This window comes from Sparus aurata, chromosome 18 (assembly GCF_900880675.1).
Source record: "Sparus aurata chromosome 18, fSpaAur1.1, whole genome shotgun sequence".
Taxonomy (NCBI): Eukaryota; Metazoa; Chordata; class Actinopteri; order Spariformes; family Sparidae; genus Sparus; species Sparus aurata.
The window spans coordinates 2,613,202-2,632,234 of record NC_044204.1 but is presented as its reverse complement, the minus strand read 5'-3'; the positions used below and the strand labels follow the sequence as shown (position 1 = coordinate 2,632,234).

The 19,033-nt window shown below is 38.5% G+C and overlaps 1 protein-coding gene across 1 annotated transcript in view; it reads right to left on the bottom strand.

The window, feature by feature from the left end:
• ccdc69 (coiled-coil domain containing 69) overlaps positions 1–10,943 on the bottom strand; it is a 29,680-nt gene extending 18,737 nt beyond the window's left edge. Inside the window, exon 1 of the mRNA XM_030396998.1 lies at positions 10,784–10,943. Within this exon, the coding sequence (XP_030252858.1) occupies positions 10,784–10,804 (21 nt within the window). The 5' untranslated portion in view covers positions 10,805–10,943. The remainder of the gene's footprint in view (positions 1–10,783) is intronic.
• Positions 10,944–19,033: the final 8,090 nt, after the last annotated feature.

The following is a 19,033-nucleotide window of genomic DNA, read 5'->3' as shown; positions in this document are numbered from 1 at the left end:
TGATACTACCTCCAGAGGCGGATCAGCGCCGGAGCGAAATTTCCCCCCTCTCCACATCTAAAACTTTCACACAGAGGCGGGTGCGGAGAACTGGCGCAGGATCCCCGCATGCAAACGGCAGTGTGAAAGAGGCCGTCTCTTCCTCCACCAAAAGGCGCAGCAAACGTGACTGTAATGTTAACGAAAAAGCGTGCCGTACATTATTTATCATAAGTCCGGTTTTACTTGCCCTATCAACACAATTTAAAAACTGGTACACAGCTTGAAGGCTGCTCCAACACATAAGTCAGACCGAGACTCCCTGAGGCTCCGTCTTGCTGCTACGTCATCTTAAACAGGTCACGTGATTTTGACGTACCCGGCGCGTCAATCGACCTCAGAGGGTTGCACAAATATAACTTTAACCTCACAACCTCATAACAGAGAAAGTTGTGCGCCCCCCCTGTGATCTCTGGGCCACCCAGGTTGGGAACCACTGATCTAACTGGTACAGCCCTAACAAACGCACAATTTCCTATGGTTGACCTTTCTTCAATCATTCAATAGATTTGCGACAGGGAGACTTTGGCATCTCACTTTTTGATCTGGTTTAAATTCTTGGGTGTCAGATTTGATTTGATGCTGCAGACCGCTCCTCCGCTCTGTTAACACTGCATTGTGCAAGAATTAAAACAAACATTCCACTGACAAGACACTAAAAAAAAATACTAGAACTAATGTCTCTGCAGTTTATTGATTATAGACCAAACTATCACACAATTCTACAAATTCACAATTTGGTTTGACTTCAGTGTTAAAGATCACCATTCAATCTCATTGTCTCTAAGTTATTTTGGCATGTACCACACTGAGGCCCTATTGTTATGTTGAACAAAAGTGTTTAATGTGCACTTATGGGAACCATAACACAAAATCAAAATGACGAGTCACTTAAGACGATTGTAAACCTTAATGTAACTTTGTGTTCAAAATATTCATTATTACATATAAACCCATAATTCTTTATATGTTTAAATGTTCTCCATTCAGTGTGAGCTGAATTATCTGTTAGCAGTTCATGTGTGCAGTTTGCTCCCAGATGTGCACACAACCACCACTGTATCACTCTGACACTGAAAAAAACTTAAAAACATGAAGATTCTCAAAGGAGTTCTGAATGGAGCATGAAGATGTATAAGTGGATTTATGGAGGTTTATACTAATAAAAACATATTGAGCCAGCTGATTTATCCCTCTCACTCTGTTACTATCACAACAGATTCAATATTTCTGAAGAAATTATTGAGGTTGGGCAAATAATATTTGTACGAGTTTGTTTTTTTCTTCACATGAACGTCAGCCAGAGGTTTATGGAGATCTGTGCAGCAGATATGAAGACAGCTTTAGGTGTGGATCCAAACATCCACATTACACAAGAACACAGAGATCACACTGCAGGCCACGTCTCACACACACAAAAAAAAAAGTGAATGCTTACTGTATTGCCTCAGCAGCCTCACGCCCTCGCATTGCTCAAGTACAGTGAGGCCAAACAATCACACACAGACACACACACACACACACACACTTCTAAACTCTGTTCAGCAGCAGTCTGAGGTGGACGAGGAGGAGGAGGAGGAGGAAGAGAAGCATATGTTCCTGCAGGCGTTGGAGGGGCCCTCGCTTTTAAAAATGGCCATAAATCAGAGCAAGGCCCCCTCCTCTGTTTGTGCAGCACTTCAGCGTCAAGAAAATCCTGACGGCATGGAGCTGAACGTCTCATTTCAACAGAGAGACTTCAGCTTCTGCAGATGTTTGTCAGAAGAATGTGAATCTCCTGAATGGCTGATTAAAAGCTCACATTTCACAATACATTTAAGTCCTCACATTGAGACAACAATAATTCAAAGCAGCCTCGTCATCCAACAACAGGCTGATATCTCTTAATATATACATCTTGAGTTGTTTTGGGGCAAACACTTGAATTAAAAAGCTGATAAATCAACAAGATAAAAAGATCTTGAGGTAGAAAAAGGCACAAACAGGAAGTGACATCACACTGCATCACTATGACATGATGATGACTTCTCTATTTCTAAACACAGTGTCAGTATGCTGACTAGACAGACTGAGGTCAGAGGTCATCTGGTGATACTGAGAGGGCAGCAACACAGGAAACATCCTCCGATATGTAGATTCAATGCCGTTAAAACTCAACAAGAACAAGATGTAAAACTTCACAGAGACGTGCTGATGTGACCATAGAGCACCATTATATTATCGTTGTCTCCCTTGTCAGTGGGATAATCCTGCTCAAACATGCTTTTTATTAATGTTTAATAATGTTGCCATGGATAAAACAACAGTATATTAGCCTTTATTTCAAATATTTTGTTAAAACTGTCTTCATTAAGGTTAGACAAAGAGGTACCAGACCTCTTTTCCACAGGTCAGAAATACCACTTAAACCTTTTTGTGTTTAATGAGAATGTGTGAACTTGTTAATATCCGATTAGTTGAATCTGCAGTAGACGCAGGTTTTTAATCACCTCAGCTCGGCTTTGATCAAAACATAAGACCCAGTTGAACGAGTTAAAGGTTAATTGTGATGTATGACACATTATCAACATCTGGTGGTGGCTCGTTTGGGATGTGCGGCTGTTTGAAATTCATTCAGTCAACGTTGAGTTTGAAAGAAACACTGCAGTAAAATGTACAAACTGCTGATCAACTTAACATAACTAGTGTTGTTTCCCATTTCAGTGAAATGTGAGGTCTGTGACGTATAACGTAACACTTCATAAAGATCACAGACCAGCTGCTTTGCCTGTGTGAAGTGAGAATCAGTTCAATATGCGATTTATAAAAAGGAGACCTGTGCAGACCCACTAATGTTGGTGAAAAAACCAGCATAAGACAATAATTTAATATATTTAATCAAAAGTGTACTTATATGTGTAATTGTCCAGAACAGTAATCTGATTAAAATAACTGAATGTGGTTTCGACATTTTTCTTTAGAGAAGAAAATGTTTCGGGGGTTAAAAAAAGCCTCAAATCTCAAAATTGACCAACACATGATAAAACTGGGTTTTTACTCTTCACTTAAAGGTGAGCCAAAATTAGTAGTTAGCACTTCCTGTTTACAGTGTAAACATAGACGCACAGACAACCATCACTGGATTACTCTGATCCGGTTTTTAATTTTTCTTCAGTGTCATTCTCAGAGGAGTTCTGCAGTTATAAAGAGAAAATAAAGAGAGTTATGTCCATGTTCATGATGAACATGGTATCCTTTGAATCTAGAAATATGTGCATCATGTCATGTTCAGCCTGAAGATGTGTCATTACATTTATCTTGTAAAGTTCAACATCTCTGAACTTTGAGGAACAAAGTCACATCTGCAAGTCAAAAACATGTTTCTGGACAACACTAATAACTGTTTTCCTCCTCTGACAAACCACAAAACAACTCAAGAAAGTGGAATGTGAAACGCTGCATGTCCACACACACACACACACACACACTTTATTGTTGTGCTATTTTGATTTTAAGAACAGCTCAATACAAAACATCACTGTCTCATGATTAGGACATGATTCACACACACGACAAAACGTAGCGTTTCCCTGAGTGTCTAAATATTCCTCGGAGTTCATCTGGGAGCGTTACGGGACAAAATTCAACATCTCCTGAACGAGGTTAAACCCTCACGCGTTCTTCTTTTCCCTTCGACGTGTCAAATGTCTCACGTTTGAGCAGCAGACGGAGAATTTAGACGTTAAACTGAAGCTGCTCCGTCTTTAGCTTCTCCTCCGCCTGCTGGAAACAAACAGATGAAGTCTCCTCTGAACACCTGCTACTCATTGAGGAGCGGAAACTCATCACAAAAACTTTCAGAGTCGAGTCATTAAACCGCTCGCTATGGGAAAAACAACTCTTCATGTTCTCCAGGACAAACTTTATCAAAAAGAAAGAGACGTTTTACTGTAGATTCACTTTATTTAAAGCTTCCTTTGAGGAATTATAAGCTCAGTTTAACTCCAGTAAAGCTGTTAAAGAGGTAAAAGAAGAAATAAACCTTAGGGATTCGACCTTTCTAACAAATAAAAACATTTTAATATTCAATTATTTTACATGAATTACACCCCTGAACTGAAACGAGCAGTTTGAAGTTACGAAAAAATTACTTATTTGCCGCATTATGTTGATGAAGTGATGAATTGTACTCAGCTGAGTCCTGATAAGCAGTTTTAATTCAAATTTAATCTTATTTAAAAGTACGAATGTTTGGATTAAAAGTTTTGTGTTCAGATTGTAGAACAATTTTTTTCTCTAAAATGTATTAATACGTTATTTTAAAGCTTTCTAATATTGGATGAGATGAGGCCACGTCGCTAAAATTATACTTCTATAAATGGATTATTTACGTTAACTTGTATTTTTGATACAAGTACATTTAAAATCAGGTAAGACTTTAAAGACTTTTCTTGAAGTACTATTCATATGGCTGACTTTTTCATATTTACCAAAGTAATATTTTAACACCATATCTTCACTTTTAGTCGAGCATGACTGCTGAGTACTTTTTACAACATTATTTATTAATAATAGAAAGATAAAAAACACAAAAGAAGGAAAAATGATCCTTTGAAAAGGTAAAAGGTTGACTTTTTGACAAACACCTCTCCCTCTTGCAACCAGGAAGCCAGATAGCCTAGCTTAGCTTAGCTTGGAGACTGGAAGCAGGAGGAAACAGCTAGCCTAGCTCAGAAACAAAGCAAACAAACATCAGTCACAACAGCTGCTTCCCACTCTGATAATTTAACTCCTGGAAAAAAAGGCAGATAAACAAATTTTGCTAAACCTATAACTGCTGATGATGAACTAGGCTCCTTCTTCCAGCTGTAGTGAACAAATCTCATCTGGCTCCTTGGACACGAAAGAGCAGCTCTCCAGATGTTAAAAGACCGTCAGTAAAAACTTTGAACTGAGCCTTTAATGACTTCCATCTAAAAGTCTGCAGTTTATAAAACATGAAGCAGAACCTCAAGAGTTCTTTACAGATCAGTTATGATATGCAGCATGTCAAGGTCGTGAAGCAGGACCTCAGTTACTGCAGTGATTAAGTAATATTACTCTAATCAATATCACTGTTTGTCCAGTAATAATCAATACACTGGTAAGTTCTGTTCTTTTGGATTGATTGTGACACGATCACCTACCTGCAGGTAAACCAAACTCACATTGTATTTTTCATTTAAATAGTTATTAAAAGGCCAAAAGAGGAAAAAACTAACAATAAAAAAAACCGAAATCTGAGAAAAGTCTGACAAAAAAATCCTCCTCAGCTTTATCAGAAAAAGTACTTTTACTTTTGATACTTTAATCATATTCAAGTACTTTTACTGAGGTCGTATACATGTTTTAAATAGTTCTCCCTCCTCCTGCATCAGTATCTGTTCTGTTCATTGTCTCTCTTTGTCTCATTGATGAAATCTGACTCGAGGGGCATCATGACGGATGATTCAGGACAACAATGTGATGTTTCCTCGTTGCTATGGTGACACCGCCGGTCATATGAAGGACTCGGGACGTGTCCAGATCTGATCAGAAAACATTTATGAGTCACATGAGGCAGTTTTCTGCTGTGGGAAGTCATGAAGAAACAAACACACATTAATTAAACACTAGTTTGTTCCTGAGCTTTCAAACACAACTCACACACTTCATTAGATGAAGTCGTTTGTTTAGCTGTCATCACATGACAGACGAGGAGGAGGTCGTGTGACCGGTCATCAGCCACAGACACCAGATTAAAGAGAATATCTTCAGGGGAAGTTTCATTCACAATTAACAAACTAACAATCGGCTCAAATAGCTGACAATTAGCTCAGCTAGCTAACAATCAGTTCAGCTAGCTAACAATTAGCTCAACTAGCTAACAATTAGCTCAACTAGCCAACAGCTAGCTCAGCTAGCTAACAACTAGCTCAACCAGCTCAGTGTGTGTGTGTGTGTGTGTGTGTGTGTGGCAGCAGGTTGATGTTACTAAGGTACACACGTTCATGCGATCAGTACAGTGGTGCAGGTTATTTATCATTTACAAACATTCACTGAACTTTTGAGGCTTTGGAAGCAGATGTATCATCATTAAAGGGAAATTCATTAAAGGTAAAGGTAACCACAAGCAGCAGATGTTAAACTACACTATCAGATAACAAGTTCCTTGTTGTGAAACTCATGAGCTCACAGCCTGTTGGGTCATTATTCAGGGAGACGAGGTCAAAGGTGTGAGTGGTTCTGATAATATTTTGTCACAATGATGCATTTATTAAAAATGGCATAAACGTTCACTGGTGTCAGATTCTCATGAGAATTTCTGAATATCTCTGGGTTTCAGACTGCTGGTTGAACAAACCAAGACTTTTAGAAATGTCACTTTGTGGGAAAACTAGGACGAACATTCCTCTCTTTTCTGACTTTAATTTGTAAAATATTCACCAAATAAATTGAAAACGACATCAACTGTTGCAGCTCTAGGACTTGTTTTGTCACTTCCTACTTCTTGATCTGTTACAAACTCTGCAGTTTGATGACATAACTGATTTTGTCACTTTCTGTTCCTCCTGATTTCTTCAGTTTAACAGCCTGTTTAAGTTCAAATGTACTCGAGGAGCTTTAAACTTCCTGTTTTCTTACCTGATGGAGTTTTATTTTAAATGGACAGTATTGTTTGAATGTTTTCACTGACTTTGTGAACAAAGCCTCGGACTGTTCCACCACAAACACCAAACTCAGACAGGCCAGAAACTCTACAAACAGAACACCATTTGATTTTTTGAGGTTTTGAGCTTAATGTCGATCCAACTCATATTTTGTAAACACTTTGGTCACACTGTGAGTTTCTGTGAGGTTTTCATCTTTTAGAAAAGCTGTCGGCTCAGAGTGTAACACCTTACACAGCTCAGACATAAACTGAGCTCATGTTTACAGTCTGAGAGGCAGCCGACCGGTGGAAAACTCTAACCTCTCCACCATCTGTTGGCACTGAGACAACTGGACGAGGGCGACTCACGGAGCCGAGGTGAGAAATGAGCCAACAGACTCTATAATACGTACAGGTTGTTTTTATAAGGTCCTAACTGTTTTAAAATCGTGTCAGGGTTACATGAGACATATATGGGTCTTATTTAGAGCTGCAATGAAGATTTCTCATTTTGCAGCTTTAATTTTGTGACACAGTAATTGAAAAAAATAGAGATTGAATAAATGGTTTCATCTGTTAAATGTCAGGAAATGGTGAAAATGCTCAGATGTTCAAAAAGATGTTTAGATTTATATCACTTTGGAGCTGGAATCAGATAACTTCTGACTTCCTTTCTGAAAGAAGACTTAATTACATGATACATTATCACAACAGTTGCATAAATTGACTGATTATTTTCGCGTTGCATGAAGAACAGCTACTTAGGAAGACTTCAATAACCAGAATTCTTCCAATGTCTCATCAGTGAACTAAATAAATCTGTTTGTCTTTAACTTTATTGTGAATTTCTTTGATTAGTAACCATATAAAATGAGAATAAAAGAGTCCACACTCTGCTTCAACACGTTGGCTCGCCTTGTCGGTTGTAAAAGATGCAGCATCAACACACGTGTGAAACAGACGCGTTGGAGTCTGAATATTGGTTTGGCAGATGATCGATTAACCGTCCAAACTCCACGTTTGAACAGTACACAGAGAGACTCTGACATCAGCACAATAAAGTCCAAATCTACTGTCACCATCAGCTTTGTTTGGTTCTTGTCTGGAGGATTATTTCACTGTGTGATGTTTGTGAGTGCTGCAGTCACATGACAGAATGAAACATGTCATACATATATCAATATTAGCAAGTTGACTTTTAAGGTAAACACTAGTGAGTACAATGCTAATTATACGCTTAGAGACGAGGTCTTTCAGAAAGACTTTACATTTCTTATTCTGTAGGAAACGTTTCGATGTCACTATTCTGAAAACTACAAATCAAATTCAAGGAACCTTTATCTTCATTGTGTATCTATGTTATGAAATCATCATATTTTTTTTTTATCAATGACAACTAATGTATTATCATTAGACTTCTTAAACTCTTGTGAAGTCTCAGAAGTGCTTTGAGTGGTTTGATTACAGTGGTAACAACAGTACAGTACTATATACTAGATGTCCCCTGAAGTGTAAGCAGCCTATCACACTCCTCTACAAATTACTGTGGTGCAGAGATGTCATGATCACTGAGTAACTGATAAACAAAATAAAATAAATCAAACCTCCAACTGAAGTTTGAAATATATCAGGGTCAATATGACTGACCTGCTGTTTCACTCTTTGCACTGCTTTAATCTAAAAATCACTGGAAAAGCTTTAAACCGATGTTTTACAGTGCACTACAGGGAACGATTTTAAAGTACTAAACAAAAACAGCAGATTAGAAGTTAGAAACAAACTACAGCAGGCAACAGTGTTGAACTCATGTTCTGTTTTAAATTAAAACAATACTGAACCATCAGTTTGTGTTGTTATTGGTGTGATCGATCCCCACCAGCAGCAGCAGCTCAGACTCTGAGCCTCTAAAATCTCTTCTATTCTGAGCTAATCAAAGATTTACAGGATTTAAGTTATGTAACAGCTTCTGAAACCACTCAGTGTTCTTCTTCTGTGATGAAACAAAGCGCTTTATCAGTGTTTCAGCAGAAAGGTTATTAACGATTCAGTAGAAACTCACTTTCTCTATGACCACCTGTCTACTATTCTACTTCCCATTTCTGTAGAGCAGCGCTTTCTCAATGTGCAGCCCACGGGCTAATATCAGCCCCAGAACCATTTTGTGCCAGACTGAACGCGTCACCTTGTGTATCCAATCAGTGCTCAGTCAAATCACTTGCAAGTCACAAGTCACTTCCTGCTCTGTATGAAACAAACCCGTCCATCTCTGGGACAAACAGACTCCATGTCTTTTCACAAAGACAGTAATAAGTTAATATAGTACATTTGCTGAATTTACAAGACGGCCCAGATAATGAAGAATGAGTCAGAGACAGAGTTTACAGAGTTTATAAAATGTGTCCTAACTCAACAACTCACTAAACTGACACATTTGTTAAGGGAGTCTGGGGACTTTCTCCACAGGGACAAAGAAGTAGCCTATAGTGTTACTGTTTAGTGTCTTTAGTATAAAATGTGACATGTTTAGATCAGTAAAATGTTTCTTCTGTCATAAATGGAGTGTAAATGGTGAAATCAGTGTAAACAGCGTGTTCAAACAGCTGATCAATGTTGGCAGGTAAGACTTTAGACAGAGAAGCAGACAGGCTGGTACAGACATGCTGCCACAAACTGACACTTTTTACGAGGAGACAAACAACTTCAGCTTTTGACTTAATGCTCAATTTACAAGAAGGAGACAATGAGTTAGAATTTGTTATGAAGTTTGTTTTAACAACTATTAAAATCACTACCTTTGTTAAGGGAGTCTGTTGATGTTGTGGTTACTACTTCAATGAAACAGTGTGTTTAAGAACACCGGCTGCTAATATTGACATATATGTAAACACATGTACAGTCTCCGATAAACTGAATAATAACTGATTAGCTTCATATTTATGAATCAAAAGAATTTGAATCCAGCAGACTGTAAAAAATAATGCACCGTTTGGCCAATCTGAGGATTTCATCTCAGGCTTAAGGGAACACTGATCGACATCAGGCAACTAATAGGAGCCCAATCTCAGTATCAGTGTATACTTTTAGCGATATGCGATTTGTTTATAAAATATCCTGCGGTGAGTTCATGTCAGTGTTTGATAACCACATTTCAGGGAACATCACAAATATTGTGTGAATAATCAGACTGGTCCCTGTAGCCACAGTCGTCTGTAAACCTCTGACCCACATGAAGTCATTCTCTATCAATAACTGGAGGAAGACAACAGCTGTCGAACTGTGGTGAAGAATTACAGACATCACAGTTCAGACCACTCTACACACAATTACACTGACCTCACTTTAAATATACAAAGTCTATAGTGACTGACAACATGGAGGTGCTCAGAAAAAAAAAAGTTTAAAGAGACGATATCTTCAGATTTGAAAGAATATTAACCATTTATTTATATATCAATATCACAGAGCTGTGAGGTTAATATTAGAACATATCAGAGGGTTTACACTGATTATGACGCCATGTGATTCAGTTCGTCATTTTTAAATCACTGCACACAGCAACAACTCACATTAAACCACATATTAGACCATTAGATCTGCATTTTATGTGATAGTCTACAAACTTCACAAAATCGTTATGAACTCACTTTAACTCACACTATGGTTGTTTGAGATAAATAAAGACGTTAAAATGCATTACATGGTAGAATAAGGGACTTTGGAGGTGTCCATCCTGAGAGAGCCCCGTGGGAAAACAGCTTCAGGATTCAAACACGATGCCAGATTAGAAACAGATGTTCACACTAGAAAAGTAACGTTCACCGCTTTTCTTTGTTTGACACATTTAGGCGCCAAACCACCACCTGTATACGTGTAGATGTCACATACATTAGATATGATTAATAAAGAATGGAGCTGTATTTTGAGCACACAGTGCTATATTATCCGGAGCTCATTCCCGGCACGTTTTATGTCCGTGCAGCAGCCGCCGCCGGACGCCTGCTAATGAACTTCCTCCGGCAGAAACAAAGTGAACTTCTCCCGGTACTCGCCTGTTTTATGTCGGTGTTTGAGTCGGTTTGTGTCGGTGATTCTCACCTTGCTTTGGCTGCAGCCCATTCCTCCTCCTCCGAGCTCTGCTGTCGATATGAAGCCGCTCTTCTTCTTGCTCTCCCCCGCCTCTTCTCCTTCTTCTTCTTCTCCTTCTTCTTCTTCTACTTCTTCTTCTTCTCTCTGTTGACAACTTTCAAAAACTGTGAAAAGGGCCGTGAACGCACCGCTCAGGCCGCCGAATGTAGGGGGCGGGGCTTAGCCATGATGCCTTGAGGAACGCTTCGTAAGCTCGGAACTTTAAACTTTCTTTAAACTGTTCTTTAAAAAAAAAAAAAAAAAAAAAAAATAGAATACAAAAGTAAAATAAGCCTAATCTTAATTAACTAAAAAACAAATAAATTAATTAGACATTTAATGAGGCGCTGAATGTTGTCACAATCGGAACTAATGTGTCTATTTGTAATTATTGAACACAATGATACATCATATAATTTATTCACTGATCAATTTGCAACAGTCGCTGTCATGTTGAAGTCACACAGCCATCAAAAGGCTTGTTGTTTTGTTAGTTTTCTACAAATGTAATTCAAATGAATCTCTGCCGTTCAAGATATTTGTGATCATAAACTGGAGAACGTTATGGATCCTGATATTAAACATAGGGACTGAGAACATGATGTTGTCACACACCCTTTGGTGTAATTTCTTCTGCATAACAGAGTGTGAGTGTCAGATTTTTTTAATTTTCTTGAGATCTTTGAATGGACCAATTGTTAAGCCCCGCCTCCAATCGTTGCTATGCCTGTCAATCTTGTCTATTAACATCATTCATTTGATTTTTCATGATGACATAATGGATCCTTGTTTTATTAGTGGAATGTAACTAAAAACATTTACTCAAGTGCTGAGGTAGTCCTACTTACTTGAGTATTTCAGTTTATGTTTCTCATACACAACATCATCTCTACATCTGACTTCATTTATCTGAGAGCTTTGCTGACATCATACTTTGCAGGTTCAGATCAGTACCATAAAAATGTTGTTACCTAATAAATGATGATGTATTCTTATGGATAAAACCACTCAGCAGATTGTAACATAGTTTAAATCAGCTCCTCATTTACCAGCTGCAGCAGTGAAGTGATGAACTTGTTAATGCATCGATAATTATATCATATTATGTACATCAGTCTGAAATGAACCATCCTCTTATTTTCGGCACATTCAGTTTTTTTATGGTATATAAAGTTGTAACTACCATGTAACAGAGTATTTCTACATTGTGTACTAGTACTTTTACTGAAGTAAGCTATCTGAGTACTTCCTCCTCTGGTTGACCTGTCAGGTGTGTTTTTACTCCAGCGGCATCCGTCTGAATTGTCCCATGAAACCTCTGACATCATCACATTTCTAACAGCTGATGTCACACTCACGTGTGTGTGTGTGTGGCTCAGGTTCACTCTCCCAGTTCCAGTCATACATTATTACCTTAATCTTAACAGATATGATGGTGAATATAAAGTTGTTACCAATTCAAAATAGCAGCTGTAGTTTTTATAGTTGAAGTTGCAGACTTATTCTCTTGTGGCGCTCTGGAGGTTTTTTCTCCTCCTGCTTCTGTTTTATAGACGTTTATACAAGCAGAACATAAAGCTCATAAAACACTGACACACACACACACACACACACACACACACACACACACAGTTGCTTCATCACTGGTGGGGACATTACGTACACTTACATTCATTTCCTGGAGACTTATTCAAACTGTACTTTAATGACTACTTATCAAACCCTAAAACTAACCTTAATCTTAACCTTTAACCCTGAAGTCTACACCCTGAGGTTTAATGATTTATGTTATGAGGACCTGCGTTTGGCCCCATAAGAAAGGAGGGTCCCCACAATGTGAGTAATACACACAGACACACACACACACACCCAGTTCATCACAGGTTGTGTGAAACCTCCCTGTCAGCATGAGATGATTAACTATGTCTTACTGGAAAAACAACATCAATATTTAAACTCAGTCACAGTTTAAAGCTGAATAACATCCTCACATTGATGATAATGTAACACAGGTAACAGCAGGTCACATGATTTACCTGTGTGATGTCATCTGGTTTCAGCTCTTAAACTGACCTGAATAATATATATATATATATATATTATAATTAAGTGTTTAAAAAGACTTCCTGCTGCTGTGAGATGATTGAAGTACATGAAGAACATAAAACTATAGATTTACAGTGACACATGAAGGACAAAAATCTTCTTCTTCTTCTTCTTCTTCTTCTGACATTCCCTGATACTCTCTTTTCACTGCTAGTTTCCAACAACAACCCAGCTTCGTTATCTCAACTCTTTCCTGCCTGCTGAGGAGAAACATTCCTCTCATCTGGCAGCCATCTTGTTCCCTTGCCAACACAAACACCTGCTGTGTTTCAAAGGAAACAGTCAGAGCATCACAACATGGAAAACATCTCTCTATAAAAGCAAGGAATCTCTGTCTGTCTGTGTGTGTGTGTGTGTGTGTGTGTGTGTGTGTGTGTGTGTGTGTGTGTGTGTGTATATGTGTTCCTCAAATATCTCTGCGGATCAGGATCAGACTGACCTGAGAGTTTCAACATGGCTGCTGCGTGGTTCAAGGATGTGCGACGTCAGATTTGTTTGGACTGCAATGATAACGTTAATAAATTATTTCATAAATGCTTTACAAATTCCGCGAGCATTGTCCACCGGAGCCACTACAGTCACGTGCGCAGATCGAGCCCAAAAAATCAAGCCCGACCCGACACGAGCCCGTGCACGTTGTGTCTGAGCCCGGCCCGACCCGACACATTAACTGTAATTATGAGCCCGAGCCCGATTTAAACCCAACATTTTTTCAATACGTGGGCTGTTATAACGGACGTTCTCAAGCTCCATGTTGCACTTAAACTACACAATCGGTGATGCCAGTAACGCGTTACTCTAATCTAACCACTTTTTTCAGTGAGGAGTAATCTAACGTGGTAATATTTCCAAACCACTAATCAGATTAAAGTTACTTATTCAAGTCACTGTGCGTTACTATTATTTTTGTCATTTTCCTTAGTAAAAATATATATTTTGCGTCTCGAGGAGTGACGCCACGTGCGCGAGAAGTCACGTTTTCAGCACGAGGACAACTCGCGTGTAACACCACGCAGCGACACAAGCAACTTGGACGGAGGAGAGAGATGCGCGTTTTCTAGCTGGAAATACAGTCATTATTTTGAGTCATTAAAAAAAAACACACACACACAAATGCTTGATCAAGGGCCCGGCCCGAGGATAGTGACGGGAAATATCGGCCCGGCCCGGCCTGCTGGCTGGGTCAGGGCTTGGGCTCGGGCAGAGAATCTAAACTCTACCACACGGCCCACCTCGAGTCGACGGACCGGACACATAGGCACGTCCAAAACCGGACTTAGGGCAAATAATGTCCGCCACATTTTTTCGCAAACATTGCCGTCACGTTTGCTTTGTGTCTGGTGCAGGAAGAAACGGTAAAAACGGGCTTTTGTCACGAAAGTGTCCAAGCAGCAAGTTTGGTTTTTGAGGAACAGGAAGTTGTGGGAGGGACAGAGGCGGATGAATGATAGGCAACGACGGTCGGTGTAGAGACAGCGATATTGAGAGTTGAGAGATTTGTGACATTTGGCGTGTTTGGAGTGTATAGTTAGTGTGTTGTGTAGTGTTTGGTGTAGTGTGTTTAGTGTGTAGTGGAGTCGGTTTTTTGTTTAATGAGTCAGAACAATTAGGAAACTGCTGAATGTGGAGCAGGCAGTGCAGCTCTTCATTCAGCTGGAAGGAGCACAGGCAGACCTGAGCATTGCCTGCATTTAAATGTAAATAGTTACATATAACTTTGTACATTTTTTCAAATGTATGCACAAACAACAATTTATATTTGCATTATAAGTAATAAAAAATGGTTTGTTAAACATATTTGTGGTTTTCACAGTAAAAAAATCAAACTTTTTCTACTCAGATTTCATGTTTTTTTTGTGATTTTAGGTCCATTGTGTTAATACAGTATGTCAAAAAAAAAAAATAACTGTACAGTCACACATGTGAGGTTGTGCTGAAAATAATGACACCAAGTAAATAGTTTTTAAGGTGAAATATAATGGCAAAATAAAAAATAGCAAAAAACGGCCAATTATACCCTGGAATATCAGATTTCACAACAAACCTAAATATCCCTGACGTCCCACCTTCAAACACAGCCTCATTTGGCCATCCATGAAAAAGCTGCTTAACCTCCCACTTTTCTATAGAAATACATATTTCCTACGGGCACTGCACTAGTAATATAAAAGCGGGCCTCTGTGTTAACCCTTTAAATCATCATGATTAAAAGGCTCATTCAGTTACTGTCATGCTTTATCTGTCAGGTGCTGAGCAGCAGGTGAACTTCCTGCAGCAGCATCTCCTTTCAGTCTCTATTTAATCTGTCTGCCTGTTAATCTGATTAACAGCTCCTTACTCTGTCCTGTCAAACAGTTTCTCCAGATCAGCCAATCAGCATCAAGCTCCTAATTGGATCAGGTATAAACAGGGAGCTGGAGAAGACAGTTGAGCAGCTGGAAAACAAACTGATGGATCCGTTTAAGTCTTTATACCTATATGCACAATAATAAGACTTTGGAGTTTTTATAACTGATGAAAAGTAACTAAGTACAATTACTCCAGTACTGTACTTTATGCGAGTACTTGTGGTTTGTATTTGTACGATGACGTCATGCAGCTGGTGGATGGAAAATTATTGTGACACTGAAAACAACAACTGCTGCTGTCAACGCTAGAAATACACCAAATACACATTCCACACATGAGCTGACCAGTGTGTGTGTGAGTCTGTGTTATGGGAGTAACTGTTCCATTGTGTGGTAACAATGTACAGGGTGTGTGTTTGTTCGCATGTGAGCACACAGAACATACCTGTGTGTGTGTGTGTGTGTGTGTGTGAGAGAGAGAGAGAGAGAGAGAGAGAGAGAGAGATAGTGTGTGTGTGTGTGTGTGTGTGTGTGTGTGTGTGTGTACTGTAGCTCTTAATATAAACGGAGGCTGAGCTGCTCTATAAATAACCTTCAATTCAGTGTGAGACAATCCAAACATATTTTACCTACAATGCACTGCTCTGACTGTCCCCACAGTGAAAGTTTACACTGTAAAACCACTGTATGTTGAATGTGTGTGTGTGTTGGTGGGATGTTGAGCTCCGTGTCAAAGGAACATTTGAATAATTCTAATCTCAGATAAATATTTACATTTAAATAATTTCAAATTGAAGCAGCTACATGAACCTTCTTTTGTGTTGCTTCTGGCGCCTCCTGTGGACATAAGCAGTATGACATCCTCCTCCTGTCGCCATGTTTGTTCAGGAAGTGAATGAGAGAAATGTTATCGTTCTTTTTTTAACACACACATATCGGCAGCGTCATAAAGGTTAAGAGCGGTTCTATTGGATGAAGAACTTTCTAGCTAGGATTACTACGTGATGACATCGGTGCCTTGTGTCGATATTTTAGAATTCATTTCTGTCTTGTTATCATAACATGATCCATCAGGCTTTATTCTTCGCAAGGATGTGGTTGAATGCTAATGTTAGCTAACAGGTTAACCCATAATTTGTTTCAACTTAAAATATGTCCCTCCAAATATTTACTGACCATTGTCTTCAGTTGCTCATTAATCTGGAAACACTGAAATATTAATATATATATATATATATATATATATATATATATATATATATATATATATCTGACTCCCGCCTGTGAGCATGACATCAAGACAAAATGGCCACCGTGTCAATATACAGAGGAAAGTCCCGATGCATAAATTTAGACTTCTTGTTCAGGCTTTTCTGTCACCTTTCTTTGTTGAATATTGGATAATTTCACCTCTTTGTGGGAAAAGTTAAGTTAAGTTAAGTGTAAGTTAAGTTAAGTTAAAATGTCTCTTTAGTGAATCTGACAGCAACTCAGAGACATGATGAAGAGACACAACTACACACTGTCTTGTGTCACTGTGTAAAGAGTCAAAATCCAAAATGAGTGTAAAATCTGTCAGATGAATGTTGTGAGGTGAAGAGTGTAATAAATGAAATGTAGTGGAGTATAAAGCAGCAGAAAATAGAAATACTCGAGTAAAGCACATACTTAGTTACTCTTCAGCAGTGGTTACATGTTTGTCTCTTTCATATAACATAAGATTTAAGAAAATAACTGAACCTGAAATAACTAAGAATTAAAGCGAAACTCTCGCCTAAAAGCAACCGAGGCTTTATTTGTGATTGAATATGAGTCAAACCTTCGTGTGAAAGAATAATTACGACGAAAGAGGCACTTTTAAGATTTACCGTAGTTTCGGTTTTGGGCACATTAATTTTGAACGGGAGTGCATAGGGCAAGACATGCTAGCATCAAAATCACTATTTTTAAAACACTAAGAAGGCTCGACACAACATGAAACTTTGCTCGTAGTATCACCAGGGTCTCTACTCATGAACAAGAGCATTGAGAACATTGTTTGTGTACACAGAGTTTATGAAAAAGAAGGTTTTTGAACTACTCACTTTAGCTGCTTCAGCTCCTGCGCGTCGCCGTCATGCCAGACAAAAAGTGTCGATCCCCGAGTGCGACCTGACAGGCAGGAGGAGAGTAATGGTGAACCGCTCCTCAAGCGTGCCTGTCAGGTCGCACTCGGGGATCGACACTTTTTGCCTGCCATGACGGCAACACGCAGGAGGTGCAGCAGCTAACGTGGGTAGTTCAAAAACCTTCTTTTTCATAAACTCTGTGTACACAATGTGTTCTCAGTGTTCTAAAAAAAGCGATTTTGATGCTAGCATGTCTTGCCCCATGCACTCCCGTTCAAAATTAACGTGCCCAAAACCGAAACTACGGTAAATCTTAAAAGTGCCTCTTTCGTCGTAATTATGCTTTCACACAAAGGTTTGACTCATATTCAATCCCAAATAAAGCCTCGGTTGCTTTTTGGCAAGAGTTTCACTTTAAAACATTTAGCGAAAACGACATTGTACATCTTGGCTCCTGCTGGTGTCCCATTGAATGACTTGAATGTTCTTGATCTTTATCTTTTAACAGAAGATGTTTATTAAAGAACAGCTGAGTTCATTAGATCTACACTCAGAAAACTGTTCACAGTTTGTGTTTCTCTCCTCAGGCTGTCGGTCTGATGACCATCATGTTTTAATAACAGAACAACAACATGTTATCTAATCACATATGATCAGCTCTAAATGTTTTAAAGCAGTATTATATTCATGGATGTTTCAGTTAGTAGACCAAACTCTGCAGAAGATCTTAAATAAGAATCAAACAGCTGGCAGCCGTGTTGTTTTTCTGTCAGACAACACACATTGATTTTAAAACCATCAGACATGTACATCTGAAATGTTTAAATCTGAAACAGTATTTCGGTTAACAGTCTGTTCGTTGTGATATTATGTCCCATCTTTGTTTCAAGCTTATACTGTATAATATGTGACGGACTGATTTATGTAATGAAAGGATAAGCTGTACATTAGCACTTAAGACATGACACACACAAGTCCTGTTACATGTGACTTACTTAACTTAACTTTGTGCACTGTTAGATACTTGACTTGTAACAGATTATGGTGGTATGAATACTTTCATTCAAAGAAAAATATCCGACTGTCAACAGCAAACACAACACAAACAGACATTTAAATAGATTAGAAATTAGAAAGAATAACCAAAACAAGTTCAACATATTTATTTTACTTTTCACTTTTTATATTATTGAATTGTTCCTGAGCTCCTGAAGCTCATCAGTTGATGTGTTAATCATCACAGTTGTGCTGCCACCTTGTGGTCAAACCTCACATTCAAACACACTTTTCATTCATGAGGCCAAGAGTTTTTATTTCATCAGCTGTCTCTGGACATATATTACACTCTAATCAATAAACACATTTCCCTCTAATACTTACTGTCTATGACACCATCACACACTGGTTCATTAATAATCTGTAATCGTATTACAGTATATAAAAGACACATGAAGCATTTAAAGAGATAATCATAATTTCTTCAAAAAGTGTGTTCAGAATGATCCGACTTTGTGACTTCTATGTTTTTTATTCATTATGGCTTTTTATAATTATTGCACTTCTTATAATGGAGTCTGTTGGAGGTTCAAAACATCAGGATTATTTTAGATTCATGTTTCATCAACTTGTGTTTGTCACCAGCAGTGTCACTCACAACA